Source organism: Perna viridis, chromosome 1, assembly GCF_037379345.1.
Source record: "Perna viridis isolate PV_CMFRI_1.1 ecotype Kerala chromosome 1, ASM3737934v1, whole genome shotgun sequence".
Classification (NCBI taxonomy): Eukaryota; Metazoa; Mollusca; class Bivalvia; order Mytilida; family Mytilidae; genus Perna; species Perna viridis.
Window position 1 is genome coordinate 22,802,646 of NC_142445.1, and position 24,360 is coordinate 22,827,005.

The 24,360-nt window shown below is 32.7% G+C and overlaps 1 protein-coding gene across 1 annotated transcript in view; it reads right to left on the bottom strand.

The window, feature by feature from the left end:
• LOC148627819 (uncharacterized) overlaps nt 1–17,210 on the bottom strand; it is a 114,549-nt gene extending 97,339 nt beyond the window's left edge. The window contains exons 1-2 of the mRNA XM_088579516.1: nt 17,069–17,210; nt 11,822–12,261 (exon numbers count right to left, since the gene is read on the bottom strand). Coding sequence (XP_088435642.1) covers nt 11,822–12,206 — 385 coding nt within the window. The 5' untranslated portion in view covers nt 12,207–12,261; nt 17,069–17,210. The remainder of the gene's footprint in view (nt 1–11,821; nt 12,262–17,068) is intronic.
• Nucleotides 17,211–24,360: the final 7,150 nt, after the last annotated feature.

Here is a 24,360-nt window from a genome sequence, read left to right on the forward strand (position 1 = left end):
AAGTTCGTACATCGCATCAATATTCATTCGAATTCACTTTGCATCTACATGCGTTTTAGAATTCGCCATGTATTGGTGAAGAGAAGCGACGCCGTCAATATTTACCTGTTTATTTGGATGCAAATTATTTAATTCGCATGATCGAAAACGTATTCTGAAGTGAATTCAATAATGCATGGACTTTCGTTTTATGTGTGAACATGTAAATGGAAAACAAATTGCATTGAATGTGCATTATTGGATCATGTGAACGCATCATTATTTAAGAAAATAAATGGACATGCTAGAATTTAAATCATACAAGTCAACAGTTGAAAATTTATCATAAAACAAATAATACAATTTATCATTCGAGATAAAAGTTCATCAAGTTTAAATAAAGTTGTCTACGTTTTTATTATATTTAATTCTCTTAAACAACCTTGCTATAATAATATAATATTAAAGTCAAGATAATATATATTTTTATGGTAAGTACTTTGGACGTATACTTTTACCAATCCTTCGTTTATAAAATAGCTTTGATCAAGCAGAAAATCAATTGCCATTGTAACATGATCCTTATTTAAGTGACGTAAGTCTTTAGACATGGAGTATTGTATTGTAATTCATTGAATTATTTCTACAAAGAGATGTATTATCTTAGACGTTTTCGTCAGTCAAGGGAAACAATCTGATACCTCTTTCTAATATAATATGTCAATAAGGATAATAAGGATTATAATTAATGCGTCTAATTTCTTTCCCTTTTAGTCTTTTAACTTCTGTGATTTGAATACCTTTCCCGCTTAATTTCACTTCATTGCCAACACAAACGAGTCGGTTTGCTGGATTGTTTGACTCTGTTATTATTATTATTATTGTTTTTGTTGTTGTTGTTGTTGTTGTTGTGTCATTTTGAAGTTAAACTTAAACTTTCATATTCCACCAAATACAATACAAGTGTATATTGCATAATAATCAGGAATCAAGAACTGTAATCAATATGAATTTATCTTTGACCTTAGAAGCACTGGGAGTCAGATTTCAGTCTGACGCGAGGTTAACATTTAATACGGTTAAAGCTTATATTTTATGTTTTGTTAAATCATGGAGAGAGAAAAATCCTAGTTGATGTGAACCTATAAAAGACAATATTATTTATAAAAATATCAATATATTCAACTCCATCCTCATGCAGGTTTTACCTGCCTCATATATCTTCAACGTCACTTTCTTCTCAGCACAATACAATCCAATCTTAATTCAATAAATCTTCATCACCATCATCATTATTTTTATTATTGTTATTAAGAGAACTGATAGAAAACAGTGAGTCGGGACAAAAATATTGTTTCTATTGTTTTACATTTAACCTGATACATCATCATAAAAGCAATACGCTTTAATCAAACTCTGTAATCAAGCTGTAGAACAGAACTATGAACTCCAAGAAAGCACAAAACCAATATCTTAATACTTCATATTATTCGACAATTTAATTTAAGATGCCGATGAAAAGTTTATACATACTTCATTAAACGAAAGGTTATGTTGTGAATATAAAAACGCCAGCTTAAAATGCTTTCATTTAATATTGTCTCCATTGTGCATTTATTTCAGCTTTTAATTGCAATATTGCAAATGTCAAATCCAATATTTAAGAAAACTGTCAGTGCAATTTCCTGATTTAATGAGTTCACGAATGCTTAAACCTTTACTTTCGTATCGTTAACATTCGATTCATATATGGCTAAACACACTCTTTTTATATCATACTTAAAACGATGGTTATCTTTTCTTCATGGAAAAGTTAATACATTCGTATACATATATATACATATATATATATATATATATATATATAACGTCTCCGAATGTGACGACTCTATTCGCTACACTACTCCTTCGGTTCAAATTGATACAGGGATGATAACGTAAACATATAGAAGGGTCTGAAAATTCCCAAGATGTTAGAACTGTCAAATTTACGAAGCAAATTGTCGGTCGTTCCCTCCGCGGGACTCGAAATCGTACCGCTGTGACATCTATGGCAACACCGCCTGCACTAAGTCCAGCGCCCTAGACCACTCGGCCAGCCATATAAGACAGCACAATTCAGTACTTACAAACTATTGAAAACAACCTATATAAAAATGGTTTAACGATGTCCTATAAATTTTGCTCCACTATTGTAGAAAAGAAAGCGGAGCTTGTTTGTTTAAAATAATAACCTATTTATGTTTGATATTGCTATAACCTTGGTTCCCTTGATTACTCTTTATAACCAATGAATACGGATGATCATGGAAACACTAGAAAATCTTATTTCAACTTAACATCTTTTAACCTTGTGTCTCAAGCCTGGAATAATTACTCAAATCTTTTTATGTTTTTATAGAATTTATAATTGATAGTATACAAAGAAGTCGTTAGAGAAATATTTATTACGACATACATGTTGAAAGCATGAGTTCAATAATACGCTTAGATACGATGATAAGTTCAAGAAAACCCCATTTTTTGTTTGGAATTTGTTTGTTTATTTTTACGGTTCGGATTGATTGTGGAGAATCTTTTTGCTTTTTGTTTGGCGTTTATGGCGTTAGTTTTTGCCTTTTTGATTGTTTTATTTTTTATATAATTCTTTATTGATGTGAAAATTACTATGATCGTATTTTGTCTTATTCACAATTGAAAACGAAGCAAGAGCTAAAGTAATTTTATAAACATCATCTTTTTGAATCATGAACAAATTACGACAAATGTAAAAAGTAATATCTTTCAAAATATTTTTGCCGGTTAGGTACAAAGTTGCAGTATTTCAAAGTTGCTTGTAATCAATGCATATAGTTGTCAACTTTCGTAATTGACTTGTCAAGTTCTATTTGTACTTGTCAGTTTCTGATATTCTGGAGTATTACCATTCACTTAATCTACGTCAATGCAATGTGTAAAGCACTTGAATATTTTTCACTTCATTAATTTCTCTCAAAATCAAGTTTTGATTTATTTTCTCGCAACTAAATTGTTCAGAAAGTGCTTTAGGATCTACATAGTACTTTTGGAACAATTAACATCGTTGCCATATATAGAACGTCACCTTTGATGAAAATGCTGCTGGTGAAAGGCTACTCTTTTTAAAAACGTGTACAGCATACACATTAGCAATTGTTCATGAACATTAGTATTTAATTAATGGTCAGTTTATAGCTACTAGTAAGATAGTGGGAGATATAATAGCAGGAAAAGTATAGCGTTCTCAAATTGGTTTTTTGTTTGGCCGACAAGGTAACCCGAAGACATTAAAAATGAGATATATACCAAAAAATTTTAAAATATCTTTAAAAAAATACAAATGACTACGACATTAATTGACAAAACTATTCAAAAACATGGCTCGAACCTTTCAAATAACTTTGTTTAAACTGTGATTTTCACAATGGACACAATAAAAAAGCATCTAGTGGTGTTTATAATTACCGTATATCGGTGTTCAAATTTTGGCGAGTTCTGGCCGCCCGGGTAAATTCCGCAAAATATTTACTCTGGCTTTAAGTACTAAATGCACCACTTTTCATCCTCCAAAATTAAAAACGCAAAAATTGTTCGCAAATCTTTTTGCACCAAATCGACAAATTTTATACCCGTCAAAATAACTAACCCCTCATATGGTATTCATGCTTTTACTTATTATGACGTCAAAATAAATAATTTGCCAAAACATTACTAGCTTAGTACAGTACAGTAATGTTTACTCGCGTAAAACGTAAAATATACTTAGTATTTGTTTAAAGGTGTCATTTTAGGAAATCATGTGTAAACTTCAAAGAAGGGATTACATTTTAAGGACTATATTAGTGGTCCTACTTGTCAGTTATAAAGTTCTTCGGGACAGTATTTTCATAGTTCCGTAGTTCAGCATATTTTCCCGAGAATACAACTTGAATTTTGTAGTTGGTAAAGACTATAGAAGTAATTAGAAGGACACACAATGAGGTAGCGAAGAACGTCTAAATAACTTGAAAAACAAGGAAATCTTATTATTAATACAATTACATCAATAGCAGTGTAACTTTAAGGATAATTATCTATTATACAAATAATTAATCAGATTTGTGAAATATCAAAACATAATAGCAGATGCAAACTCTAACGAAAAAAATCACAATATGGAATGAAAAGTCCTCCTCGTTGTCGTAGAACGAAGTCAAGACTAGTTTTGTTCATTTTCGTCGATGTCAACGTATGCGGCAGGCGTATCAGGCAGTCTTTGTTTTCTTTTATCCCAATCGGGTAATTAAAATCTCCACATTTGAAATTGAAATTAATTCATTTTAATAACCAGGATTTTGACCTGTTTAAAGGTATTGAAGATAAAAGGAAAAGCTCATTTTTGAAAGTCGGTTCAATTTCAAAATACAGTTACATGACTGTATAAGTATACTTCTTCCGGTCAACTCTTGTATTTACTTTATTTCTTTGAAAAACTTTTGAAGACATTAGACCCTTTCGTGTTAAGTCGATGAGCATGTGTGATATATACTTCACCGAGGTAATGCTTGGGAAAAACCAAAAGAATTTTGCTCTCGGAAATATGCTGCACGCATGTTCATTGACTATTCGGTAGTTCACAGAAAAGGGGATATATATTCTATAAAGTATATTGTGTTTAAACTTTAGGTATATTATTCAAACTTCAGCAATAAATGTGTTGTTACCACATTCAATGTATAACAACACACCTAGTTTGAATGATAGACACGCGAATCAAGTCAAATTAACCTTCACTTTAACATAGCAAAACGAAGCATTAAAACGTTTTTCCGTTCCTATGTAGCTACAGTTAATAAGCATTTTGACAGATCCCGTAATGGAATGTTGTAATATAGCAGGAAATCAATTAATAGTTTACTCTAAATTCTGGCCCAGATCCTCTATCGCATACTTTTATGGTATTAAAAAAGGTGCGTTTGCATAATATGCTTTAGGTCTTTATCAAGGACAAAAATAATGTTCATAATTAGGATTAGGAAATTGCTGACGAATTTATTCTGGAAATCAGGTTATATTTGAAATAAATGGATATCCAAATTAAACAGCTGGAACGTGTGAATTGATTATTATATGTAATATCTGGACAACCTCTGTGAAAGGAATCATGCGTTTCGACGTGTAGATGACCGGTCACAAAATAATTTACTTCTTATATTTCTAGATAACACAACTCATACGTCAAACTACGCAGACTTTTTGTATCGCTCTAGAATTCTAACAAATAGGCTTCTGGGTCAGGATTATGTTGCTACAAGATTGAAATCATCACTACAAATGTTTTCAGGTCGTCGTCATGAACTCATGGATCGTTACTGTGTATCCATCTCCGTCATGAAAACTGATTTGTTCCACGTGTCATAGTTTTCCTTTCCTCTTTCGTCTACCCCAGACTTGACTTTTTTATGAGCAACTCGGCGGTTGTTTCTAGCAAAGCCGAGGATCTTACCCTACCGGTGCACCTGGTCCGTGCTCCCAGTTTTTAATGAAATCCGAGTTGCTCATTTGCTTTTAATACTTTGTATGTATGATTTTAACTACTTTATGTTCTTTGTTGTGCATGTCTGTTTTTTCGTGTCTGGTCTTCGTCCCTGGATTACATTCTTTTGATTACCGCTATAACCTTGGTTCCCTTGATTACTCTTTCAGGATTCTAGCTGAAATAAAAAAAAATGTAATCTAGGGACAATGACCAGATATGGAAATCATACAAACACAACTAAGTATATAAAGTTAAAGAGCAACTTGAACTTCACTGAAACCTTGGAGCATGGACCAGGTGCACCGGTAGGGAAAGCGTCCTCTGCTTTTCTGGAAACACCCGCAGGGAGCTGCTCATAAAAAGTCAAGTCCGGGTTAGACGAAAAAGGAAAAGAAAACTATGATACGCTGAACAAATCAGTTTTCATGCTGCAGATGATTCACGAGTTCATGATGACGACCATAAAACTTCTGTAGTGATGACTTCAATTGTAGCAACATAACCCTGATCCAGAAGCCTAATTGTAAGAAGTCTTGTGCGATACAAACAGTCTGGGTGGTTACAGCAAGCTCTGACATTTGTGATATGAAAACTCTATACGCAAGTGCTGAAGAAGATATGTTGCAGCACTATGTGGAAAATCTCTCCGCGTCAATTACACTTCAAACAGAATCTAAAACAGGGGATTGTCTGAATGTATGACGTTACTGTTACACTCTTCAAAATCTCAAGTAGAAATCTTCTGTAACAACGACGGAAGCGTTCAAACCTCTCAGGTCAAGAATCTTTCAAAAAACACAGAAAACATTTAAATAATGCGTTAAAATACCTTTAAAATCATGTTAATGAACTGTTTCAAAGATGTTTCGCTAGTTTAGCGTTCATTTTGTTAAAAACGATTCAAGAATGGTTATAAATAAACGATGTAATGGAATAATCTTCAGACGACAACCACGATAAATTAAACGCCGAATCTGTTCGGAGGAATACCTTTTAAATCATTCATCTAAGAAGCAGACTGGAAATCCGAATAAACGAAAAGTGCAACAAAATCTTTTGCTTCCAAAATTTAAATAAAAAAAGAAAAACAATTATGTGTGAAGCTTAAAAATTGAAAGTTACTTATTCAATTAGAAATTATCAATTCAACAAATATTGCAATATTGTGATACGCTAAATACGTTGTTTTTTACAAAAGAATAAGTTTTATTTTACATTCATTTTCGAAACCGTTGGTTTGTAATTGAGTACTAAACCAATAATTTAAATTGTCGTTTAAGAAATTAGATTTAAAGATCATCACGAAATGTTGAGAAAGTGTTTTAAAGGCAATTATTAGCTGAAATGATAGTGCTTCTTTCTAATTAGGAAGACGATTGGTTCGCATCCTTGCATTATCATGCTTAATTATTCTCGCTAACAACCAGACATGACATAATGACATTACAATGCAATTTGCTCGACTGGTTAACAAAAGAGTGAACAATGAGTTAGTATTGACGTTATTATTTCAAGTAATAGATGTTATATAAATAAAGTCAGTATCCTTTCTGTTGGATGTTTCTAGTTCCTGTTTCGGCATAGTTATGAGACAAGATTGTCCTTACTGTATAATCACAAAGTTTTAAGCTTTACAAGGGCATCACTTAAATTCTGTTCTTTTGTGATAACGCCATTAAAACTAACAATTTGTTAAAGTAAACTGATGATATCAAAATAAAAAAAACCAAAAAACTTAATCTATACCTGTTTTAAAGGTCCTAAAATATAATTTTCATGAAAAGCAAGAATAGTTCAGAAAGAGTTCCAATTGTATAGAACATTTTTGAAAAATAAACTGTTGCTGAATGACATAACTTTCGACGATACATTTTCATGAAAGCTTGTTCACGCGAGAATTTAAATAATGTTCATATACTTGATATAGATATGCCATTTTAAATTTTATTTTATATTCCTACACTGAACAATATAAATAGCATATATCGTCCTTATGGTACCTTTTTATTCATGAAATATGCAATAAGAACAGCTGAACTATTAACATAAAAACTGATTTTTATAAATTGATTTCTTGAAATCTTGAGACAGCCTCTCTCCATGCTTTCAAAATTAGCGCAAATTCATTGTTATTTGTTTGCAGTAATGTTTAAAGAATTCAAATTTACTTCGAATTACTTAAAACCATCAAGTTAAGTTATCCTTGTTTTGCAAAGCATTTTATCAACCACAGTGTTGTTTATGCACTGTGATGAATCTCATGCTTTTCATTCCCATGGTATATCCTTTAATCATCCATCATCTGAACAGTTAGGTCTTATCTCCACGAAACATACGGAAATACCGTTAACTCGTTCGACCATTAAAACAGCATGTTATTTATGTATAACAGCACACAAATAAAAAAAGTACTATACTGTTAGATATGAAGGTTCAAAGGGGTTAACGCAATAATCTTATTTTGATTAGGTTATCATGAATGAATTAAAGGAATCGAGATTTAACTTCTTCATTGTTTGTATTAAACTCCCTGAATGATCGTTAGGAATGGCTTATTTTCGTCGCATGCAACTTGTAGTTAAGTTACAACAATGGTCGTCTTTACGTCTTCAAATATACACTTTTCAGGATGATGTATTATTGTTTTATTACATGTTTGCACCATGTATCGACTATAAATCTGCGTTTAAAGAATAATTTTAATTTGGAGATCCGTCAGGAGGTTTCTCTAGTATCTGAATGTCTATAGTTTTTTTTCAAAAATATTTCCATGGTTTTTCAATGTACCTTTAAAACGGTAGTATATAAACTTGTGAAATTATCAATTATGGCATATGAAAAGAATCGATATGATGAGTATGTCACAAAGACAACAACTCCATCGGGATGACAATTGTCAGCTCAAGGCCATCCATTGGTATTCAATAAAGGACGAGAAAACCTCCATCGGGCAGGCTGCAGCTGACCCCAAAACATCATTTAAACAGGTACAGCGAAATAGTTTATTCCAAGTCATCTGCCAAATATACCGAAGAAGATGTTTTCAAAATGCTGGAACTTGTATTGACAACATATATATGTCCAGTGTATTGGACACGTTTTTTCACAAAAAAAGTCGGCATTCCAATGGGAACAAACTGTGCTCCTCTACTTGCTGACCTATTCCTTTACTCTTATTAGGCTGACTTTATACCTGATCCAAAAGAAGAAACATCCATCGTTTAACTAGATCCTTTATTCTCAGTTTCCGCTTTAAAGATGACGCGTTATCATTAAATAATTATAGTTTCAGGGATTTTAAATATAGCATGTACCTCCAAGAACTTGAGATAAAGGATACTACAGACACTGTGAAGTCAGCCTCATATCTTGACCTACACTTAAAGATCGAAAGTAGAGAAAAACTACTGACTAAACTATGCGACAAACGCGATGAATTTTCATTCTGTATTATCCATTCATCTGCAGCAACATCCCTTTAGCATCTGAAGTTTTCATTTCACAACTCATACGTTATCCCAGAGCCAGCCGTAACTTCGCAGACTTTTTGTACCGCGCTAGACTTCTTACAATTATGCTTCTGGAACAGGGTCCATGCTTCCAGTTTTTAGTGGAATCCGAGTTGATCATTTACTTTTGTTATTTTGTATGTATTATTTTAATTATTTTATGTTCTTTATTGTATGTGTCTGTTTTCCATGTCTGGTCTTTGTTAGTTGAGTTTCCTATCAATTTCTATCAAATATTTTTGCATGAATCTTGCATGGACACGTACTTAGTCGAATCATTTATTCGTATTCTTCCGCGTTAACAACGTTAACAATATAATATTAATTTTCATGGTTACATTTTTTTCGCCGATTCTGTCAGGTGATCAATTTTCTAGATTTTGAAAAAAAAACTTTTAAAAAAATCTATTTTGCAGGTAGTGTTTTTCGCGTGTATTTCTCCACTGCGAAAATAACAGAATTAAGTAGACCCCTAAAATTAATACTGTTATAGTGTATCAATATTATTACGTCTGAAATGTGATCATGAAAGATAAAAGAGTAAATGTGACATTGTCTTGCGAGCATTCAATAATCTGTAACATATTTAGCCTTAGGATTTCGTGTCCTAGCGTATTAACCTCATTAAGGGTTTATCCTCTCCATACAGTGTCAGCATTATTTGACGAGATCTATCGACAAATATTATGTCTTATGCGGCTTGGTCAATGATTGTTAAGAATCTAGTATGCCAAGACCCTTATTACATTACAAAGCAGTTCAAACACAATGAAATAATTTTATAACAATAATAATAATAATGTACGTTTACTGAAGGAGGTAGACCTAAGGTAAGGGACACAACTCTTACAAATCATTGGAACGTTTGTATTCAGCTTTTTACATTAATCTCATGTAAGCATCAAAGTAACTTGGAATGATTTCATTCTGTTTTAAATAAAAAGCTTGACCGGCTTTGGTGAAATTGAATATGATACATACATATCACTGATTTAAGGCGTTATGTCCCCTACTGTAGACCTACCTCCTTAAGCTGAATTCGAATATTGAAACGATTCTTTATACTAATATATCTAGATATGATAGAGTATGTAAAAAACGAATACATGTATCACTATATTTCTGTTTGTCCAGCTTACAGACAATTTAGAGTAAAACATTTACTAAGCTATCATAATTCATGGCCTAATGTTAATAAATTGTACACATTGAATAGTGATGCTGTAAAAAAATCACCTATATTTATTTGAGATAGTTTGAAGTTTAAACCTTTTGTTATAAGTGGAAAGTAAGTTGTTACCATTGTGTTATTTTGTTCTCTGCTATGAACAATTTTGTATTGCATTGCAACTTTCATTTGTTTCATAAAGTTATATTTGCGATAGCCTATTTGAGCTTTACGCAATAAATACATTATCTATTTAATGAAAGAAACTAATATTTGAATATATTATCTTGTATAAAGAACTTTGGTTCCATTTACGCAGAATGAAACGCGAGGCGGTTTATGCTATGCATAAATGGAACCAAAATTCTTTATACAAGTTAATACATTCAGATATTAGTTACATTTGCTATAATTCAATATTTTGGCAAAAAAGTATGACAAATTCATATTAATTTATCCTAATACACGTTTTTTTTTCTCCCCTTGCAGGTCCGGGTGTCGAAAGAATAGGCCTGCAGCAGCGCTAACCTTGTTGTAAAAGGCGACTAAATAGTGCTCAGAACCCTAGCCGGGGGCTAGGGCGCTCTACCCACAGAGCAACTGGGTTGTATGCATCATTTCATGTTCAATTTATCATCCACTTCATGTTCATCGCCTGAATATAGCTGAAATATTGCTGCTCGGGCGTTAAACCCCAACAATCAATCAATCACGCTTTTTTTCAGACAGGATTATTTCATTGGTAAAAGTAGTTCGGTTAAAAGGGGTGTGGTTTATAATTCATGACCTTTTTTTTGATCAGGTGATAGGAAAATTTTGTATCGAACGTAAAACAAAAATGACGGTATCTTTTCTAACAGTAAAAACGGTCTTATTAAGTTATCATCTATTAAATACGGACGTTGAACTGATTTTAATTAGTTCATTTTATTTTGGCAATATAACACTTCAACGTCTTTAGAAGACGCATAATTGTTCAATAACATTTTCCTGTATTCGAGTTAAAACGATTATGCGTCTTTTAGTCTAAAGGTTTATAAAAGACTCATTTAAAAAGGCAAAATTGATAACGAAGAAATGTTTACTATAAAATGAATCCAGCCCTTCCATAAAATGCTTTACTACATGTGATTTAAAAAAAGGCAAGACATAATGATATCAATTCAAGGATAGAAGAAATATAAGAATTGACGTTTTGAAACTCTATGCTAAAATGCGTCCATTATCAAAATGTTGGAATCAACTTTTTTATTGGAAAAGGAATAAATATTTTGCGCACAATTTACTAAAACGGTGTGCTATATTCTGCTGTATTGTACTTGATGTATCACACTTAATTTTTTTTTAGAAGTGTCGCCATCAATTTTGAAATTTACATTTTAGGATGAATTTGCTTCTTTACAATAAAATCATTATTACAAAAAAAAATAATTCTTCTACAAAACAGTAGTGTTGTTGTACCTATAGTCAAATTAACTACATGTAATACTATTCTTTTAAGAACATTATTGTACTAATTTGTAAAATTCTATAAAGTTGAAAAGATAGCAATGCAACCACAAGCAACACCTTAAAAGAAACTAAATTCAAATTATTCTAAAATCAGATAAGGATTTATAATTTGCTTACCTGGTACATCATCAATGAAGTGTATCTCCTCCGCTTCTGCAATTGGCGGGAAACTCCCTGCAATGAAAGTAAATACAAATGGAGTTTTACTTTCCCAGTCAACTGATCCTTTGTCTGTTATTTTTGTCCATGGGTTAGTTTTTGTTTTAGATGAAACAGCATTAGTCCCATTTGTTTCATATTCTTTGGAATCCTGTTTATTTTTCAGTTTTTCAGTTTTACTCATTCTTCTGTTTCTCTTCAATCTCTTTAATTTATTCTTCCACGAGTTGTATAAACTTTCTTCTGACTCAGAACTGTCGTCTTTAGAATCAGTCGACTTTGACTTCAACCGCGCTCTTTTTGACTTGTCGTCTTTCCCATGGTCTGGATGGACGCGAGGCATTTTCAGAATTGTGAACCGATATCAACAATGCCAATACTAGCTGCTACTGGATAACCTGAAACATTGAATATAACTATGATTCTACATTCGACTATTAATAACAAAGAAAATCAATTTCACAATTCCACAATTGTAGCCAACTATAATTTAGATTTTTTTATTATCAAGAGCCCTTCCCTACTTAGTAAGCTTCTTTTCTATCTTCTCTCAAAGCATTGCAACTGAAACCAGGTTGGTGTATCTGGTTTGTCTTTATCATGTACTAGAATGAAAAAATGAACACTCTGGTTGCACTCTTATCACATATAAGTCTTGATGTGACCGCTGATTTACCGATTATGAGAATAGCATGCAAATGCTTTTTCTATCACTACTGGTATATTCACTCCGCGATGGAAGACGGGGGTTTAGCGCGCTATAAACTCTAGATTTAACCTACTACTTCGTTAGAAATGCCAGTACCAATTCAGGATCATAGCTGCTCCGGTGGTGTAATATCTATTTTGCCAGACTTGATTAGAATCGGTGATTTTGTTGTTACCCTTATATAGTATTTTTTAATGTATAGATGTTTAAAAGATGATTGTCGAACAATATATAGTTTCAGATTTCAATCTTTTTCCACGAACTTTAAATTCGATTGAAATGTCTCAAGTTGCTAAAATACCCCACAGTTTATCTGTTACCGTGCAAAATCAATCTGATAAAGAACTAGTATTAAATATGAATGTTTCGAATCTTTTCGAAACAAAAGCGGTGAAGTAACGAATCATACAAAACATTCAACAAAAAATACTTTTACCATGTTTACACTAGGCTAGTTTATTGATTAGTAATTCCTTTTTGTATCATCAATAGCAACATAGCGAGTGATATTGCTAGAACTCGGTTTAAATGGAAAATACCAAACTATATTACAATATGATTGTCTTTAATATGCGATTACGTAAACCGTATATAAGCGATTTTCTAATTTATCGGCTTACCTTTCCATCCATATAGGAGCTTTTAATAATCGTGAGCAGTCATCGAAATCCGAATGCCATAAAATATCAATAATCACGTTTTATCTTTTTAGGATATTAAGTCTATCACAAATATTGACAAAAATCTTAAGAATTTTATAACCAAAAAAAAATCATATTAAATTGACGACAAAATATATTTTCAAACACTAGCATCCTACTTAAAAGGTCTAAAAAGTATCATGTTGGTGGTAAAACGATAACGCGTTGGATTGGCAAAGGAATTCAGTTGAATTGTATTACTAATAGATATTCTAGAATTCCTGTCAGTGAGATGCGATGAAACATGAAAGAGATCTTAAACTTTACTGTTTAATGATTCTATTGACCTAGTCACAAAATAAAACGAAGAAGATGTCGGCCCAGACTGTGATAGTCTAAACACTTTTTCTATCATGACCTTCAAGATGCATTCCCTCCTAGATTGTTTAAACGAAGAAAGAAGCTTGCACGGTATTTGATAGTTTAATCAATTTCTTTCCTCATGACCCTTCCTAAATTGTTTATTTCGATAGACGATTTTCACATTCGTCATTTACCCCGAATCTGGTGGAAACTGGTTTACTGTACTATACTAGACAAAGAAAGGAACATTAAATATCGGTAATGCTTCTATAATGTATGTATCATTTAGAAATTTTTGACAGTAATCGAATCAAGTTTCTGATCCATTGGCTCCCATTCCAATGTCACTGCTGACCCCAGTTTACCTCGATAAAATTGAAGAACTTTTCCGGAATGGAAGTGAATGTGAAAGTCATCTATACGTCGATGGTACACTCTACGATAGTGTTGACTGAATGTGTCTGTTTAGATCGTAGCGCATAGTATATGGAGGCATGATTATAAGTTGAATCATATGAAAGTACTGAACTTTTGTGATACTAAATTACGTATCTGTAGCGCTGCAAGTCTTTTAAGTGAAAAACTTAAGTTCTTTCTTTTTTTTAATTTTCAAATGGAAAGCATTAGCATTTGAATAACATTCTGAACTTCTGAAAAATGTTCTGGATGAGTTTAAAATATCCTATTGCCTGCTCATCAGCACCAATATTAAAAAGTTATATTTTTCTGTGCTTTCTGTTTTTATTAGAAACATATACATAAATTGCACATTACATTATACTTATAAATGAGCCAGCATTACATAATTCTTTTAAAAGATGGTTGTTTATGTTCTTCTAAGATTTAGTAATGAATATCAATCAATCATATGAAAACGGTCAGATACAAAGTCAGTTCTCATTTATAAGTGAATGTGTAAATGTATTCCAGGCACCATTTAATTAAACAAATGTTCACTATTTTCAAAAAAAGTTTTTTTTTCAAAAGTTTTCATAACTGAGAAAACAAGAGACCTACATTTTTAATTGATTTATATCGTGCAAAGTACTATTGTATTTTGATTTTTTTTTTATGAATTTTTGGTAGAGTGTAAAGACAAAGGTTAGCAGAAATGGAACTTCCCAGTGGAGATTGAATGTAGGAGATGTCCTGCACTCATTGTGACGACTGTTTTCTGTACTAGGAGTGACTCCTCGATGTAGGAGAATAGCGGTTCGAAGATTGGGCCAAGCAGAAAAAGTCATCTTGCTGGCCTATGTTGAAGAGGAACAACAGTAGCTGGAAACCCATCAACGATGTGCACTGATTGATCATCACTGACGGTACTCTCCCAGCCGAAGAGTATATCAATCAAGGTGTCGAAATACACGACGAACGATGGCCTCGGCTAAGGACATCGGAAGTAATACTACAAGTGCAGTGTGTAAGTAATTTTACAATATATGTTTTCGCCAACTAATATACCATAGATAGTTGAAAATAAGAGAAAAAAAGTTATGTGGTTGCTGCTGGTATTTAAGTTGTTTACATTTGTTAATTACAAATCTCACCTCAAAATAGATATGCCTTCAATTGAACGTCAATGTGTGTCAACATTTCTTTTTTCAATAGTTCGGTCATTGCTGTTGTTGTTTTGTTATGTGTCGTATTGTTTTATTTTGTATTTTTTTATTTAGCGAGATCAATAACAGTAACATTTATAAACAAAATCGGACCAAAAAGGATTATATTTCTTAACATCTTTTTTTCACCTGTTATTTCCTGACCTTTGACCTTCCAAAAAGTAGATTAATCATGAAATTACATCAACACATACATAGGTCTTTGGAATGAATGTGTTGGAAATTTCTAAAATTTTAGACACAATCAATATTCAGTTTATTATTTCACGTTTTATGAAAATCCCATTTTTTTTTTACTGGCATTTTTTCTTAAATACAGTCATGTATGTTGCAAAATTTGCGTAACCCGGTGACACGTTTAAAGGACTACGGTGTTATCGTTTAAAGCCTTCTGTGCTTTGGTTTTGTTTCTATCGATTGGTTGATAAGACATCATCCATTTCAGTTATTAAACATTGTCAACTTCCATTTGTAAAATCATTTAACTCCATTTACGGAAATCAAAAATCAATTTACTTGTTAGCATAAAGAAAATATTTAAGTAACACTTTTCTCATACTTTTTTTGTATCACTCATTGCACGACACTAACAGCTAGTATACGCCTGTGTTACATTTTTCAAAAACACTTTACTGACCAAACTACAAAATCATTAAAGCAATTCACAATTTCGAAACAAATTGTGAGCATACATGTAATATGATTCTCTGTAATAAAAGTCAGATCATTTGCAATCACGATTAATACAGATTTGCGAAAGTCAGCGACCATAGATCCAGGAAAGCAAACGGAACCAGAGAAAAACATATTGTTAGCGATAAACGGGACAATTATCTTCGTCATTAGAAATACAAAATCATGTATTTTATTCAAATTTCGGTAAAATTTGGAGAAATCCAGCACACATAGACGAGAGGTCACAATCATCGCACTTGAAAGAAAGGAAATAAATAATGAAATGATCCTTCTTTCCTACGTTTGGTGCTTGATGACTGCAGGCACGCCATATATCATGGCTGGTTTATACATATGCAAGGGTTTACTCAATTGCAACCATAGTTTAGTGTGTGTGTGTGTGTGTTTTTTTTTTTTTATTTTGGCATGTTTTGTTGTTTTCCGTTATTTCTTATTTCTTATTATTGTTATTATTATTATTATTATTTGGTATTTTATAAGGAACTTTTTTTATCGATTAGTTTGCTTTTCTTCTTGTTTTTATTTTATGTGTTTGTTTTTGTTCTTAAGCATGTTTTCTTATTAACTTGCATGTTTATTTAGAGGTTTTGTTCAAATGCATTAATAGGTCCATTTTTTGTTATCTTGGAGATCGTTGTTATTAATGAATAATGAAAATGTTAAGGAAACATTTTTCAAACTATTACTTTCACTTTTTGTATAATTACGTGTCAGTCCTTGTAAGAATCAGGCAGTGAGTGAAACATGGTATGAAAAAAAACAACATTTTGGAAGCTTTATTTTACTCTTAGCACCATCAGAATCAAGGAAAAAAGACACGATTTTCCATAACATTTTGATAAATTGAGTTATAATTCCATTGAAATGCATTGAAAATGAATATTTCAAGAGCAGATAAATCTGTCAAAAACTTAATTATTCAAAAATTTTGTTGAATAAATTCTTGGCAAATTCTGTGATGCAGAAATCTTTTTTTTCAACTGGAAAAAGCATTCTTGAGAGAAATTATATTTTCAGATAGGTGGGGTTTTGACATGCATGTTTCTGATTTTTCCCATTTTGCCTTGTTCTTAAAAAAACTTTCACTTCATCGTTTTGACATTTGAAAATAAAACAATTTTCAGATTTGTTTTATGGCTTAAAATAATCCAAAGAGCGAAACAAAACTACTTACTATCGTTGCTTTCTCAGTCCAGAGCATAGTTTGTTTATAAATCCATGCCATATATATGTGTGTCAAATAACTCTCTCTTAGTAAGGAACTTGAATAAAGTTAAGCATATATAACACCTTTAAGCATATTACAGCTCAATCAATGATTGATTTGCCACACATGCCTGAGAACTACCTTTATCTTGAATAAACATATGTTGGTTGCAATTACTAACAACCTGGTGTCTCTATTGATATTTTATTCCATGGTAATTTGTCTACACGATTCTATGGGAATGCCGCCGATCAGTTGCTGATTGTTCGTTCAGACGCGAAATCAATTTTTATACAATGTCAAGCTTTTAGGCTGTTTGATATGTATTCGTTATTTATTTTTAACTGGCCTATTTAGTATTAGAAACTTACTTCAGAATGAGTCCCAAAGAAGCTTCTTTTATTTGAAGATACTTAAAATGTATTGCGCAAACAAGTCATTTATACACGTGTCATTATTCTTTGAATCAACAAGCATATACGTACAAAACAGTCAATGAAGATGTAATATTTCAAAAGTTTATGCTCGTTATCATCAACTCGTGAATCGTTATGGTGTGTCCATCTGCACCATGAGAACCGATTTGTTCGCCGTGTCATATATCCTTTTTTCCTCTTTCGTTTACCCCAGACGTTACATTTTATGAGCAACTCGGTGGGCGTTTCAGGAAGAGCTGAGGACACGTACCCCATCGACGCACCTGGTCAATGCTCTCAGTTATTAGTGGTGTGTGGTTGATCATTTCCTTTTGATTCTGTGTGCGTTATTTTGGTCATTTCGTGTTTTTTTTTTTTTTGTTTTTTTTTTTTGTGTGTTACTTTTTTTTTACTCTCTAGTCGTTATTATTGATTTATGTGTTTTTTTGTTTTCTTTTTTTTTGTTTGTGTGAACTATCGCTCTAAACTGTAATCTCGTTTTAAAGCATATACGAACATGCAGATCAGTAGACACATTCTTTGGAGTGCCTGTGCTTGTATTAGGTATAGTTTCGTCAGCATAGCTATCGAGTCATTACTTGTAAACCCGGTTTTGAAAGTGTAACGAATGGATAACCTCACTATATGAATATACTCGAAGAAACATTATTTATTTATATTGCGTTTAAAGGAATCACCATTTTGCTGACAGTCTAGACTGTCTGTTGGTATGTCCACACGAATCATTAGCTCAGCTGCCCCTAAACCGGTAAATAAAAACTGATAAGGGTAATGCTTTTAGTTTTCAATTAACCCCTGCTTCAATATGAAATATTTGTTTGTTTGTTTGTTTGGTTTTTTTTTTTTTCTTTTTGTTTTTGTTGTTTGTGTTGTTTTTTTGTGTTTTGTTTTGTTTTGTTATGTTTTTTGTTTTGTTTTTCTTTTTCTTTAATTGAAACAAACTTTAAGATTCTTGGTTTTAGCATTACCTGATAAAAGTATACAATGCTGAAAACCAAAGAACTAATCAACTTTAGAACAATCTTAGTTTCTGGAAGGTAATTGTACATAGATACAAAAAAGATCTGTCTAATTTGTATATTGTTTGGAACTAATTGTGTTATCTGGCTTCGAGAAACCCTGTGCAATTACTTGGAAGTAAGAGAACGATGCCAGATGGTTTTATTGACACCAAATTGGGATGAAAAACGTGAGAAGTTAGGACATTGTGACTAAGATTACCTACGGACAGCAAAAAATCTTAATAGCTGTGTCAATGCCTAACCTGGAAGACCGGGTAAATTTTTCGTTCCAGATGTTTAATGGAGTCCGTGTTGCACGTTTACTTTTGTTACTTTGTATGTATTATTTTGTTTATTCTATGTTCTTTGTTGTCCATGTCTTTTTTCAATGTCTGGTTTTTGTCGCTGGATCACATTCTTTTGATTTCAGCTAGAATCTTGGTTCCCTTGATAAAACTTTGTTTCAACATTCTAGGGCCGCTTATGATATTGACCAGTATCCCAGATTGTGCCAATATGCCAAGCCCTAAATAGCGTCTGGTGTTCGATACTTTTCAAGGCGCTGCAGCCAGCCCTTCCAAGAAAATGCAAGAATACTGCAGTCAGAAAAAGTTCAATGATTTTAAGCAACGTTATCCGCTTGTCAAACGACGTTTGATTTGAATACACGTCCGAGAACTTCGGAAGACTTGTCTGCAGCGATTGGTAAGGGAAGAAACGAACGTTTGTCTGCTGTATGGAGCTTAGTGTCACTTTATCCCCGAACACATTTCGAGACTGCATTGTTTCAAATAAAGTTTACACTTCAAAACAATGAGGTCAAAATGGCATTATGTGAAAGTTATTCAGCCATCCATTACTTTTAGAGGTAATTTCATTGCTTATTTGTTATTTCAAAATACTCTTCCAGAAATTGGAATGTTAATTATTCATCATCGATGGGCTTATTTTAGAACTACAGAATGGTATCTTTATGGTTTAATAAGTATTGTTTTGTTTCACACAACTTGGAAAACACACTTTACTCAAATGGATTTTATAGCGATAAATCATTTTGTGTTAATTGTGAGGCAGTCAGTCAGGCTGATCAAGTGATAATTCCGGAAGTGTGTATTGAGCATGCTCATCAACTACCCCGAAGTTAGCACGAAACGGTCTTTTCCGTGGTCTTTACCTATACCCTTTCGAAAGACATGACTCGAAATATTTTTAAGCACAAATTAACGCTGTCCTAGCTGATCGGCAATTTTATAAAAGAAAAACACAGTTATGATAAAATTGTTTTTACCTTAATATTTATTTCTTTCGGAAAGACATAGATCCAAAACGTCAGTTCACCAAAAAGTGCCGCAAAACGTATTTTCGCTTTGTGTAAGGGATATATCATGATGGACTTATCTTATTTCAAATCGCTGCTCCTATCGAATGGTTCAGTGATACACAATCATTAAAATAATTGGAATTAACAATACCTCTTTAATTTAATGGCGATGCCAGTCCTCAAGTGGTAATAACCTGGAGGCGATCAAATCACTCAGTTTATAACCTAACAAAGATTAAAAGTTGCTGTTTGTTTGCGTAAATCTGGAGATTGGAATTATCCTTTGGGAAAGTCGACAACTGTAGAGATGCTTCCGCGTATCCCGAGGCTATAGTATCCATTAACGCAAATTGAGTTTCGTTATTTACAGTACTTCTTTTGTTTTTCACTTCAACAATGTAAGTGTCAGTGTTTGTAAGAATCAGGCAGTGGGTGAAACATGGTACATTTAAGCCCACCACTTTTACAGTTTAATTTGATTATTTCTACCTTCAGATTCTAGGAATAAATACAAAATGTTTTCATATGAGTTCTAAATTCATTGAAATGCACTGCAAATGATTCGTGAACATTTCAAGGGCAGTAACTCTGTCAAAAACCTTAATTTTCTATAACATTCTACTGAAAAATTTCAAACATTGTCCATGAAACAGAGATCCTTTATGCTCAATTCCAACAGAGAAGACTTCCTCGATTTAAAGTATATTGTAAAATCGGTGGATCTTGTTTTGGCTTGCATGTATTAGATTTTTCCCAATATGCCAGGTAGTAACAAGAAAATGGGATATTCTTAGACTAAGAAAAATGGTTAACGAGTTCATCGCATTGATCTGGAAATAGATTTTAATTAAAGGCATCCTGACCTTCCTATATTAATGGAAAATGATTAACCTGATTAATAATGTCAAATGACTAACATGTCAATGTAATTCATGACCAGACGTAGAGAAACAATAAAGTAATGTCTGAAACAATGACAATAACAGGTGCTAATGGTATAACATATTAATACAAAAGTATAGGCGATGTTTCAGCAGCATTGCAAGTGAGAATGATGTCATCCGTATGTTCTTAACTTGCGTACATGAATTTAGTCATTACAAACTATAATCGAAAAAAACGGTAAAAATACATAAATTATATGTATATATTGTTGTCGCGTATGTCACAAATACGTATAATAAAAACACGATTCATCATTTAGGTCAGTCACGTAGTCAATACATCTTTCAGGACCGGTCGGGCAATTAAAATATGATACACAGAGTAGTACCACAGGTACGTGAGAACAGGTCCCTATATAAGACTCTGGGTGCCCTCCCCCTTTTTTTCTATCTTGCACGATTTTTTTTCTCTCCTTCTATACAACACGGGTCACTACAAATGCAAAAGATACCATCAAACTGCAGTTACTATCCACGTCCAGTTTCCGATATGTGTATAGGCTGAGCCTATACTGGACTTGGATAGTAACTGCAGTTTGATGGTATCTTTTGCATTTGTAGTGACCCATGTTGTACAGAAAGAGGGACAAAAACTACGTAAGAAGTCTGTCAGATAGTAAAAAAAGGGCACCCAGAGGCTCATCTCTAGTATATTCATACACTAAAGATGCCCTAATTTCACACTTACATATATTTTATCAATAGATCGGAAGCTTACTAGTATTTCACTGTCTGCTGACGTCATGTTAAGTAACTTGAGCCGCCAGTATACCAATATAACAAAAGTAGAACAAAAACAATTAATTTTTAACAGAACAAAAACTAAAAAAAAACCGCTTAGTCTGAGGTACAACCCTCAATCTTGGTCTTGTTAAAAAGGCATTTCATATAATTTGCGATGACATTGCAATTTAGTTCATATCTGATGATAAAATAGTTGATGTTAGTTTTTCACACTGTTTCCTACGTTACACCCGGGTGTATGGAAAATGTATCATGCACCTAAAAGTACGTCTGGGCAGTCTCTGGCTGCGTCTCATGCAGAAACAGAATTATTTTGCTGTACCAAGTCAGGATCATTGCGGTGGTTTCCAACTTTCCGGTTTTCACCGCCTGATATTGTCATTTGTTATACGGACTTTCATTTTAACTGTTTCATTTGACTACTGTCTAGATTTTATCAGTTCTGCAATTTTTGTAATGACCCTTCATTTAAGGTGGTACAACTTCCATAAACCCGGATAATATTGCAGGTAACCGGTAACAGGTTCGTCGTTTACACATCGTAAATAACGCTATATTGGTCCACTTTACTTGCAACAATACTTACAGCAGCCACTGACGTCTGTTCCAGGACTATTCGTCCAGACCTTGAATTAGATACAGTAGTCAAGGACGTTAATAAAATAGAAAGCAACTATCGTATTTATAAGTGGTTATTTTCGCGGGAGACAAATTTCGTGCGTTAGTAAATCAAAAGTAGACTGATGCTTTTATTTTATCGAGATTTAATTTTCGCGAAAAGGCATCCATTTACATGCTATTTATATACCAAATTAATTATCGCTTACTTCATTTTCGCGCCCTCATGTTCCTCGCTAATATAGCGGAAATTAAACTACCGTGAAAAAAAAAACACTGACACGGAATAACAAGACATCGAAGTATACTAAACTGTACGGTCTTTTGGAGTGTTCGTCATTGATTTATAAGTAAAAAGTAGTAAATTTAAGTACTAGACCTGTGACTTCATCTCGGTCTAAAATTTTAATTGAATGTATGAACTCTTGACAACAGCACAAATATCATGTTTGATGATCGGATCGTTCAGCAAACAGTACACAACGACCGGTGACTAATTGAACTGCTGAGTTAGACTGATATATAGGATCAAAGGCGATCTTGGATTTATGCTAAAACACGGCGATACATGAGAATTTCCAATTCATCAGTCTCATCATTCATGTGGCTAAATATATAAATTTGAATTTCCAGACCAAGGGACGATCTTGAACTTACCTTAAGTAAAGGGGACAAAAGTATAAATTACAGCTAAAAAATTAGTAATAATAAAGACGCAGTACATTATTGCGTCCGTATAATACCGTGAAATACGGTAAATGGGTAATTGGATCATTTCCACATATGTATACCATTAGAAAAAACAAAAATGATTAAAGCTTAAATTAATACACTTCTTCCGAAAATTGCGTCAGTCAACATTAATGAATATAAGAAAAATCGCGGAAAATTCAGATGTAATTCACTAATGACAATGATTAAAAGTACAAAAAGAAGGACAAAACAGACATCAGACATGTAAATTAATTTAATTACAGTTCTATGAACATATGAATTATATTTCTGTACTTTGGATGTTGTGGGAAAAAGTGAAGATCCAGATAAAAGACAAATATTGCTACTGAATACCAAAAAAAAAACAATTATTATTAATATATGTATTGATAATTTCGGTATGCTGTACACGTGTTTCAAGGAGCAACTTCTCGTCAGAATCATTTGAACCAAATACATTGTAAGATCTAAATCGAATAGTTAATTCTACAATGAAATGATATCGAAATAGGAAGCCAAATTTCTATCAAGTGCGATACAAGAAATTGTAGCTAAAGTAATACTTTCGGAAATTCTGGCTTACGGAAGAAGTCGATGTAATAAAGGCTTTGATGCCTTAATTTCACATTTACATTGTATACATTGTATACGTATTGCATACGTATTGTATACAGTAACCTAGCAAGGGGCGAAAAAACCTATCGAGAACAATGCTCGAGAACTAACATATTGTTTTCCCTCAAAGGGATGATTATAACGTAAAAAATGAGTTGGTCTAAAAAAATATGTTGTTGTTACCAACTTGACACCCACTAAGTACTTTCGCCTATTGACATGGCATTTGAATGGAAAAATTGTGGAAATTTAATCAAATGATTTATTTGATAGTCATTTCAGAGCAATTGTAGTCAAATGTGGACATTCTAGCTGGAATGTAATTTTACTTTACTTGGAAATACGTATATTTTATCTGTAAGAGTTACTGAGCAATCCTGTCTATAAACGTCCTCCCTTTCTTACCAACGGGTAGGTCGCAGTAAGACTTCGATAAAAGCAAATATAATATATCTTCATTTTCATACTACACCACCGTTATATAAAGAAGCAGGTCAGTGTTGTTACATTTTAGAGTCGGGATCCTTGTTTTATGCTGACTAAGGGTATATTGATTTTCTTTGATTAAAAGTACAACCTGAGAAAAGTCCGCTGAAATGACTAATGAATTTCTAAGGATAGCCATATATTATTTCGGTAAAGTTCTCTAGTTATGATATGATATTAATGTCCATTCAAATCTGTAGAAGTAGAAAAGTAAATGCAAAAACAGCAACTCAAATAAATGTTCTTTACAAAAAAAACCGAATCTTTCTAATGAAGAAAGAAAGAAAGAAAGAGACCATTTTTGTTATATGAACTCTTCATACAGTTTAGCGAGCAGACCGTTATGCAACATTTAACATATCCCTGGACATACCCTGTA